The sequence below is a fragment of the Doryrhamphus excisus genome, linkage group LG21, assembly GCF_037039965.1.
Source record: "Doryrhamphus excisus strain RoL-2023G ecotype Guam linkage group LG21, RoL_Dexc_Guam_v1.1, whole genome shotgun sequence".
Classification (NCBI taxonomy): domain Eukaryota; kingdom Metazoa; phylum Chordata; class Actinopteri; order Syngnathiformes; family Syngnathidae; genus Doryrhamphus; species Doryrhamphus excisus.
The window spans coordinates 4,328,886-4,338,326 of record NC_136377.1 but is presented as its reverse complement, the minus strand read 5'-3'; the positions used below and the strand labels follow the sequence as shown (position 1 = coordinate 4,338,326).

Sequence of the window (9,441 nt, the reverse complement as noted above, 5' to 3'; positions counted from 1 at the left end):
AAGTATATAATTTCCTCACCAATGACGTGTCTATCCAACACAAGTATTAATTCCAGCATAAACCCATATTGTATTGCTGTGTTACTCGTTTTATGAATATTAATAGCCATCTAATGTGGCTGTGCATGTCCATATATATGCTAAAATACGAATAATGCTAAAATAATACTCTTAAGGTCTGCTGTGAGACATATACATAAGTCACATACAACCACGGCGTGATTGGTTAAACACATTGTCCATCACAATGCACACGCTGTGATTGGTTCAAAGGCGGGGTTTTGTTGAATATACCCAGGAAGTGGATAGCATGAGACTGCAGTTTGACGTGATTCGTAGCTGTCGAGCTTGCTAAGGTAACGTGCTGTTGCTGTCGACTGTTATATTTAGTCATAGTAAGAATAAATTAAACGTTGGACTGAGTTTACAATTCAAAGAGGTAGACGTGGTGATTTAAGTTCGTGGTCGAGTCGTGGATTTATGTCAGGAAAGCCCCATAATGTAGCCTCTTTGAATGCTCGATGCTTTGAAAGCACACGGGTTTGTACTTTGAGGGAATAGTTTCACTTTCGTTTCCAGGTTTAGTGAGTGCTTGTGACTGTCGAGCCTTTGCTAACGGGTTGTTGCCTTGCTAAGTGGAGAGTTAACAGTTGAATCAACTCTTCACCTCTGGTTGCTGTTGATCCCGATACCCATCATCCATGAGTGCAATCGGCCGACTCTAACACCGATCACTTAGATTAACTGTAAATTGTTCAATCTAATTATGATAAGTTAATGACATCACTGTAAATGGATAAAGACTAGACACAAGTGTAAAATGTACATGTCTAATCTCTACTTTTCCAAATCCCACATCCTCCCACAGTTGTAATTCCTCATCACCTGTGAAAGCCTCAAGTTTAAAGATGGTGGACTCTCAATACTACCTACCAAATGACATTGGCATCTCCTCTCTTGGCTGCACCGAGGCCTTTCGCTTGCTCTCCCCTCAGGAGAAGATGTATGCTCACTACCTGTCACGTGCGTCCTGGTACGTCATCAAACATAGACCGCATGCACATAGAGATGATGTAAATATACACACAACTATAATCCCCTCTCTTCTCTCTTAAGGTATGGGGGCCTCGCAGTCCTCCTGCAAACATCCCCGGAGTCACCCGCTATCTTTGTCTTGCTGCAGAGGATTTTCCGGAAGCAGACGCCGGCGCAGCTGGAACATGTGGCGAAAGCAGTTGGGCTCACCTCAGAGCAGTACCAGGTACGCCATCTTTTATTGCACAGTTTCTGTTGTAATTCATTCGTTTTTTTGTCTTGTTCATCAGGCCTTCTTGGTGTATGCAGCAGGTTTCTACGCCAACATGGGAAACTACAAATCCTTTGGGGATACTAAGTTTGTCCCAAATCTACCAAAGGTCTGACGATTTTTGTGCATTCTACACATTTATACATTACTTTTTATTGTCCTTAACCATTGCATGTGCTGACTAATGTTCTTTCTGTTGCTGTGATGCACTGATTATTCGTAGTTGTTATTATACATGATTCATGTATTTGCATCATTCTTTTCTGTGTCTCCTCAGGACAAGTTGGATGCTCTTGTGAGGGCCAGCCAGGCTTTTCAGGATGAGCCTGCTGAGATGGCCGCTCTTTGGGATAGTTGTTCGTGTCTCATTGACTCCCTGAAGGACAAACAGAAACAGCTGGGGCTTGGCGACAAGGTGGGAGCCTATTAGCCTTTGGAAGGATGCACATTCTAGATGTTTTGGATGAACGTGATCTTCACACTGCTCTCAGGACAGGATTGAGTTAACCAGAATCATGTTGCATAAGCTTGTGAACTTATCACTCTGAACTTTTCCTCAGGGAATCACCACATACTTCTCAGGAAACTGCAATCTAGAAGACGCTGAGCTGGCGCAGAAATTCCTGGACTCAAAGGTAAGCCGGAAGGATTCGGTGTGAAAAGTTCAGAGAAAACACAAAATTAACTGATTTGATATCTGGTACTCTTTGTTTGCCTTTTAGAAACTGTCTGCGTACAACACCCGGCTCTTTAAAAGGGAAAATGGCGAGAAAACCTGTTATGAAGTGCGCTTGGCCTCAGCTGTCGACAAAGGTCAGCACTGCCGATAAATTGGAGTAACCTTTTCACTTTGTAATAAACACAAAGTGTTATCCCTGCTTTTTTTTCAACCCAAAAATATAAGTATAACACCACTGGCTAACTACAAGTACTGTCACGGTTGGAATTTTGCAGCTTCACTCTTTCAAAAATTATATTGATTTAATTATAGGTACAGGCTGCACGGCGATTGAGTGGTTAGCACGCAGGCCTCACGGCTAGGAGACCTGAGTTCAATCCACCCTCGGCCATCTCTGTGTGGAGTTTGCATGTTCTCCCCGGTTTCCTCCCACATTCCAAAAACATGCTATGTTAATTGGCGACTCCAAATTGTCCATAGGTATGAATGTGAGTGTGAATGGTTGTTTGTCTATATGTGCCCTGTGATTGGCTGGCAACCAGTGCAGGGTGTACCCCGCCTCTCGCTCGAAGACAGCTGGGATAGGCTCCAGCGCCACCGCGACCCTTGTGACGATAAGCGGTAGAAAATGAATGAATTATAGGTACAATCATCATGATAGGTCTCCCCTTGCGACTTTAACTTCCGCCAAGCTAAAACTCAACTCTAAACTGCTGATGTCACTTCCTGTCCTACACAGTTTAAGTTGTAATTGGTGGTGTTTTTATATAGTTTGGTTGGGGGGAAAAAAAGTGTGATTCTGAGCCTATTATGGATATTGCTCCACAGACTGTACAGTGGATGGTGAGTGTGAATCTTCTTGTGGATGCTTCAACTTTGAGGGCAAAGAGTTCTCCGTGAAAAGGGGGGACTATGCTGCCCTCATGGGTAGGGTCTGCCATTACCTTAAGAAAGCTCAGGTGAGGATGCACGTCTCATTTTGACTGATACGTTGATAAACAAATTGTATCATTTTCCTGGCTTTGAATTTGTAGGCCCACGCTGCCAATGACAACCAGAAAAAGATGCTTGAGGAGTACAGGCAAAGCTTCACCTTTGGTTCTGTGGAAGCCCACAAGGAGGGCTCACGCTATTGGATCAAAGACAAGGGACCAATTGTGGAGAGGTCAGTTGATTTTAATGTAGACGGTAGACCGCAATGCAACATAAACACTGCACCTTTTTAATTGGTTTCCATAGAAAAATCGATAAAAAATTAATGTCTACATGAAAAATTAATTATGAGGCATGTTAGTACAAGCAGCTCATGACAGACACTGTAATGCTATTTTTCCGGAGTTCAGGAGTGTATAATCATGTCTCCCTTTTTTCCCAGCTACATTGGCTTCATTGAGAGCTACAGGGACCCATTTGGCTCCAGAGGAGAGTTTGAAGGTAGGTTTGACCCAAGCAGTGTTTCTGTTGCCATTGTCTTTTCATAAAGACTTATTTGCGGCGTCATCTTTTTTGAGGTTTCGTGGCGGTCGTCAACAAGGCGATGAGCGAGCGTTTTGCCAAACTTGTGAGCTCGGCAGAAGTGCTGCTTCCTGAGCTTCCCTGGCCGAGGGAGTTTGAGAAGGACACTTTCCTCAAGCCGGACTTCACCTCCCTCGACGTTCTAACCTTTGCCGGCAGCGGAATTCCGGCTGGCATCAACATCCCGAACTGTATGCATAGCAACGTCAACGTCGGTCATGATTTGTTTAGCTCACCTCACTCATCGGTGTGTGTTTTTGTTTTTTTTTCCCATTTACAGATGATGACATCAGACAATCTGAGGGTTTTAAAAATGTGTCGCTAGGAAATGTGCTGGCTGTGGCTTACGCTACCCAGAAAGAAAAGCTTACCTTCTTGGAGGAAGAGGACAAGGTGAGATACACAAGCTATTTATTGGATCAGTCTACCTGTCTCACACACACACACACTCATCCCTTTTTTATGTTTGTTCTTGTTAGGATTTGTTCATCAAGTGGAAGAGTCCATCATTTGAGGTGCAAGTCGGACTTCATGAACTGCTGGGCCACGGCAGCGGCAAGTTGTTTGTCCAGGTCAGTCAAACGAGGCGGATTTGAATTTAATTAACAGGTACCATGCCTTTATATGTAATTGTGTATTTGCCTCCACAGGACGATAAGGGCCAGTTCAACTTTGACCAGAGCAAAGTCATTAACCCAGAAACAGGCGAGCAAGTGAGTTTTTTTTTTTTTTTTAATGCACATTTTTCATTTTGGGTTGAGTTTCAGAGCTGTTTTTTTGTGATTGCTAACCTCAAAATACACCCATTTGTAGGTTTCCAGTTGGTACCAGGACAGTGAGACTTGGGACAGTAAATTCTCCACTATTGCCTCCTCCTATGAAGAATGCAGAGCGGAGTGTGTTGGGCTCTATCTGTCTCTCAACAAAGAAGTACTCCGGTGGGTCATCTCGTGTATATTTGTGCACGTTTGTACTTAGCAGTTTTAAAATGTTAGTTTTTACTCTTGTGTGTCTCAGTATTTTTGGTCACGAGGACCAGGATGCGGAGGATGTGGTGTATGTGAACTGGCTGAGTATGGTGCGAGGAGGACTGCTGGGCCTGGAGTTTTACACACCTGAGAATAAGAACTGGAGACAGGTGACCTGGCAAAGTCCTTATTTAGCTGCATGAGAGGCCTAAATATTGTCATTATAATGTAGTACAATGTTAAATCCCAATAATGAACATACTTAATACCATTATCTAGTCATTTGTGCAGGTGTACCTAATGTTATGACACATGCTGTTTTTCAGGCTCACATGCAGGCTCGTTTTGTGATCCTGCGTGTGCTGCTGGAAGCCGGCGAGGGCCTGGTGGGCCTGGAGGAGGTCACAGGAACTGACGGCAAGCCTGACGCTCGAATCACAATAGACAGGAGCAAGATCCACACCGTGGGCAAGAACGCCATCCACAGATTCCTTCGGAAACTGCAGGTACTTCAGTCAGCCAAGATTTGACCGGACACACATGACTTATCTAACGCCATCCAATAGGAATGGTTATGATCATCTAAATTGATTAGGAACAATGTCGTCTTAGGTCTTTAAATCAACAGCCGATGTGGACAAAGGCAGGGCCCTGTATGACAGCTACTCCACCGTAAGCGAGAGCGGCGCTCATAACTTCCTGCGCCTTCGTGACACAGTGCTGCTGAGGAAGGAAGATCGCAAGATATTTGTCCAAGCCAATACCAGGATCAATGGTAGGTTCTGACCTTGAAGGAAGGCACACATTAGCACCAATCCGTTTTACATGGGCGCCGCTATTGCCCTTCACTAACCACAAACACAAAAATACATGACATTAATTAGCATCTGTGTCTTTTGTGTACCCCAGAGGAGAGCGTAGAGCTGATGGAATACGAAGGCAGCGCATCAGGCTTGATTCAATCCTTCACCGAGCGCTTCCAAGACGACGACAAACTAGAAGCCGACCTCTTGGAGTTGAGCAGAGTAGATTGTTCCTGTTGGTGTTGATGGCCGTTTCTTCTTCGAGAATCCAATTAGATTTCAGCGGCTTCTTAGATTAGTCCTCTTTCAACTAACTCACATGTCACTAAAAGCCTCATGTATTAAATCTACTGTAGACAAAACCACATCGCTTGGTCACTCGGGTAATATTTCATTCATTTCAATGCTGACACAACAAAAAACAGTTCCTCGATATACTCCTGCTGTCCATGACAAGCTCAAACACATGCATTGATACAACTTGTCTATTTTTGTTGATTTCATAAGTTAAAATACTGCCATTTCTTCATTTTGGATATCGAAACATTTTTACTTGATTCAGTATATAGAAATAACTTGGACAGCATTCAAATATTGAGAATTTGAGACAGAAAATATGTTCCAAAATAAAATATTTGATAAAAAAAAAAAACTTTTGTGCATATTGCTTATGTTACTCACTTACATAATACCTGGTGCAACTAAAGGTATATTTGTTTCTGCAAATACAACAAAAATAGCTTGTTTTAAGAGATTATACCCAGCCATTTTGTGGTTTTGTTCACCAAAATCAGTTCAAGTTCTTACATCAATAGCTATGGCATTATATTTGTCCAAACAAAGGTACCTTTAGTTGTGCCTGGCGTTAAAAATGAAAAGGAAACAATGGTGGTCTAATATTTACCATGACTGTGTATAAGGCCCAAATTGTAGCTTCCGCATTTAAATTATTCACATTACACTATTATAATTAATGCCTCCAGTAACATTTACAGTTTGCTGGACGTTAGTGTCATTGCTTGGTTGGACTGCTGTCTGCTGTGGCGTTTCTGCTGCCTCCCTGCGGCTATCGAAGGAACTACAACTGCTTGTGTCCTCCACTGTAGCTGCTTCCATTTCTTTGGGTAGCTCCTCCATTTGATCAGACTCGTTTATTTCCACCTTGGAAACAATCTCTCGGCTTTGCTTTGGAGTTCCTGTTGAATCAGGTGTTTTTTGCTGAGTCTCTGCCAGCTGAGACAAGGTTGGAGAAAAGAACGGTGACAGAGAGAAGGGGGAAGAAGATGGGGACTGATAGGGAGAAAGTGAAGCACTGGGAGCCTGGGGTGAAAGTGATGGAAATTGATAGTCGGTGGCTGAAGAAGTGCCGGAAGGGTTTTGAAGGGAAGATGACATTTTGGGAGGAAGGGGTGGTGCTAGATAAGGAGAGAGAGACGGAGAAATGCTGGATGTGATGGCTGGGGGCGGCTGCATGTAGTCTGTGTCGTCGGGTGGACGGTTCGCCACTGTTGGGAGTTGTGTGGCTTCCATAAGTGTTTGACCCTGTTCCTGAGCCTCCTCAGGGGAGTTCTGTATGATGTTCTGAGACCCAGTCTGCTTCAAAGCTTTACATTTTGCTTTAGTTTTGGGCATCAAGGGAGGCGGGGGTGGTGGAGCGAGTGGAGGCGACAGCAGAGTGGATGTCTCTGTGGACACCCGGACCTTGAAGCTGCGTTTCATCATGCGCCGTTTTGACAGGGTACTGTGAGACTGCAAGAAGAGAGGGTTGATGAAGCAGAGAGCGCCCAGGCCCGAACCGCAGTCCAACTCTCTGGGGCTACGCGTCTCGATCGGGCAGAACTCGCGGAACAGGGCGGAATTGGGGTCCGATTCTGGAATGGTTTTAAGTTCTGTGTCGGGCTGAGGGGCGGAATCCAGTTGGGATGTTGGGATTGTTTGTGAGTTAGCAGTGGGTGGGGCTGAGACGGGAGAGTCTGGGGTCATCTCCTTGTTCTTCTGGGTCTTTGGGGCCTCTCGTGGGCCACGGACATTCAGGTGTGAGCTCCAGAATTCTGTAAAATTAAATGAAGTCATTATATTTTATTAACATTGTCAAAGTTCATTCATTCATTTTCTACCGCTTTTCCTCACGAGGGTCGCGTGAGGGTGCTGGAGCCTATCCCAGCTGTCTTTGGGCGAGTCGCCAGCCAATCACAGGGCACATATACACAAACAACCATTCACACTCACATTCATACCTAATTTGAAGTGGCCAATTAACCTAGCATGTTTTTGGAATGTGGGAGGAAACCGGACTACCCGGAGAAGCCCCATGGGGAGAACATGCAAACTCCACACAGAGATGGCCGAGGGTGGAATTGAACCCTGGTCACCTAGCTGTGAGGTCTGCACGCTAACCACTAGACTGCCATGCTACAATCTTAGAATTTTCAAATAAGAAACAATTGAAATTGAATTAATCCATTCCTAGATCAAACTGTGACAACCAAAACAGGAACTATTCAAGTATTTTAACATTCTTAACTTCAAAAAGTATTATTAACATTGCATTTCTCCATATTTTGTATATAGATACAAATCATATTTATAATAATACAGCACATTTCACTATTACTGTTCTATTTAAACCATTCACACCCCAGTTGCTTTGCTACAATGAGTGTAATTACTGTTTCTATGGTTATCATCACAATCCCCCCCCCCTCTTTACCATCACCAATCAACAGTCCTTCCCATATCGCATACTGCAATTCCGTAAATGTTTCTGAATGTCTAAAAACTGGTTTTCAAATAAAAGCAAGAGATACCAACCTACTCCCATATGAGAGATGGACTCGAGCTCTTTGTGGGAGGTTGCCCTGGCGATGGCTTCGGGAAGCTCCAGAGGGAACGGTAATACATCTCTGATATGAAAACATGCATCAAAATGTACATTATCATTAGTTCTAATATTCAATGGCTGCAGTAAGAAACGGGTTTTACCTGCTGACACAATAGAATGAAATTAGTCTTGGGAGATCTGGGAAGCTGATGGCCGATGTCTCCAGAGACAGAGCTGAGATGGACCGGAAAAAAAAATGTCAGAACGTGGACGATGAGTTTCACAGGAATGGTCGTTTATTTGTTAACGGTCTTACTTGAATGTTCGTCCCGGATGCCAAACTGCTGCACAAAGGATGGCACGCTTTCATCCACCAGGCGCACACACAGGACATTTCTTTTGGATGTGCGAGACTTGCGCACCAAGAATGTCTGCAAAACAACACATCGGATCATTAATCCTTAAGAAATCCTCGGGGACATGCTGCGTTTTGTTTTGTTTACACAAAAAAACTCCCATCATAATTGACTTTTCTATTACATATACATGTATTTCTGACCCCTGGAGGCTCCCTTTGCAGTATATGGAGGGCAGTGGCAGGGTTGATTGACAGCTGGAGCCACACAGGGACCGTCAACAAAAGCCGGTCCAGTACACTGATGCTCCTCAGGGATCCACATGCTCTTTGGTGGCCTGAGAACTTGCACTCTGATGTCTGGGTGGGCTCAGGGAAGTCATAAAGAGGTTCTTCTTGCTGCGCCATCTACATATTCACATTTGTATTGTCATGAAAAACGTAGGAATAGTGGCTGCACTTGGCTTAGGAAGACTTGCACACACCTGCGTGATAAATCCTGGTCTGTGCCAGCAAGTTCAGACTTGGTTTTAAGTGCAGTAAAAGGAGCTGTGGAAACAAATGTTAGGGACACATACAACCAGAAACCAAACACAAAACCATACAAAAACGACGAATAGGACATGCATATGGATCAAGTTCAGCATCTCTAACATCTTATACACAATTCATTTTCAAATTCAATTCAAATGTTTACCTTGTTTCGCTTCCCCCTTCTATTTAGCCCCTATTTAGAATAACACAACATGCTCCCAATTCAATCAGCAACTTAATAAGAATAGAACATAACCAATCTTTCCATTGTTATTTTCTGTCCTGTTATAAAGGGTGTCGCCTGTTCATGTTCAAGTCTTCTTCGGTTCTTTTCCTGTTCCTCTCGTGTGTGGCTCCTCCTCTTTCACCTGACCTCACCTGGAAATATTCGTAGAAGAAAGTAAAGTGGACTAAACTGATTTTATTCACTGGAATACTACATCTTCATTTTGACGCCATT

At 43.8% G+C, this 9,441-nt stretch overlaps 2 protein-coding genes across 3 annotated transcripts; one reads left to right on the top strand and one right to left on the bottom strand.

Annotated features, from left to right (window-relative positions):
• Positions 1-220: 220 nt before the first annotated feature.
• Positions 221-5,924, top strand: dpp3 (dipeptidyl-peptidase 3). Of its 2 annotated transcripts, none has more exons than XM_058086512.2 (19): positions 221-356; positions 869-1,033; positions 1,117-1,261; positions 1,326-1,415; positions 1,584-1,721; positions 1,867-1,941; positions 2,029-2,119; positions 2,814-2,944; positions 3,020-3,150; positions 3,361-3,419; positions 3,497-3,691; positions 3,781-3,893; positions 3,980-4,072; positions 4,151-4,213; positions 4,314-4,438; positions 4,518-4,638; positions 4,795-4,974; positions 5,081-5,243; positions 5,378-5,924. In XM_058086512.2, exons 2-19 carry the CDS (start codon positions 909-911, stop codon positions 5,515-5,517), a joined length of 2,178 nt encoding a protein of 725 aa, XP_057942495.2. In that variant the 5' UTR covers positions 221-356; positions 869-908; the 3' UTR covers positions 5,518-5,924. The 2 variants fall into 2 exon arrangements, with proteins under 2 accessions (XP_057942495.2, XP_057942496.2); XM_058086513.2 differs by lacking the exon at positions 221-356 and adding an exon at positions 586-746.
• Positions 5,347-9,435, bottom strand: LOC131137994 (uncharacterized). Its single transcript, XM_058086518.2, has 7 exons — positions 9,145-9,435; positions 8,933-8,996; positions 8,652-8,855; positions 8,409-8,523; positions 8,254-8,326; positions 8,083-8,174; positions 5,347-7,322 (listed from the first exon to the last, which is right to left on the bottom strand). Exons 3-7 carry the CDS (start codon positions 8,853-8,855, stop codon positions 6,223-6,225), a joined length of 1,584 nt encoding a protein of 527 aa, XP_057942501.2. The 5' UTR covers positions 8,933-8,996; positions 9,145-9,435; the 3' UTR covers positions 5,347-6,222.
• Positions 9,436-9,441: the final 6 nt, after the last annotated feature.

Bases quoted from the DNA above. Each gene is read 5' to 3' on its own strand.
- dpp3 (XM_058086512.2), top strand. From the start codon at position 909: ATGGTGGACTCTCAATACTACCTACCAAATGACATTGGCATCTCCTCT. The intron at 2,120-2,813 runs GTCAGCACTGCC...ATTGCTCCACAG, and splicing joins GGCCTCAGCTGTCGACAAAG to ACTGTACAGTGGATGGTGAG. The intron at 3,151-3,360 runs GTCAGTTGATTT...CTTTTTTCCCAG, and splicing joins AAGGGACCAATTGTGGAGAG to CTACATTGGCTTCATTGAGA.
- LOC131137994 (XM_058086518.2), bottom strand. From the start codon at position 8,855: ATGGCGCAGCAAGAAGAACCTCTTTATGACTTCCCTGAGCCCACCCAG. The intron at 8,524-8,651 runs GTCAGAAATACA...GTTGTTTTGCAG, and splicing joins TGCAAAGGGAGCCTCCAGGG to ACATTCTTGGTGCGCAAGTC. The intron at 7,323-8,082 runs GTTGGTATCTCT...TTAATTTTACAG, and splicing joins CATCTCTCATATGGGAGTAG to AATTCTGGAGCTCACACCTG.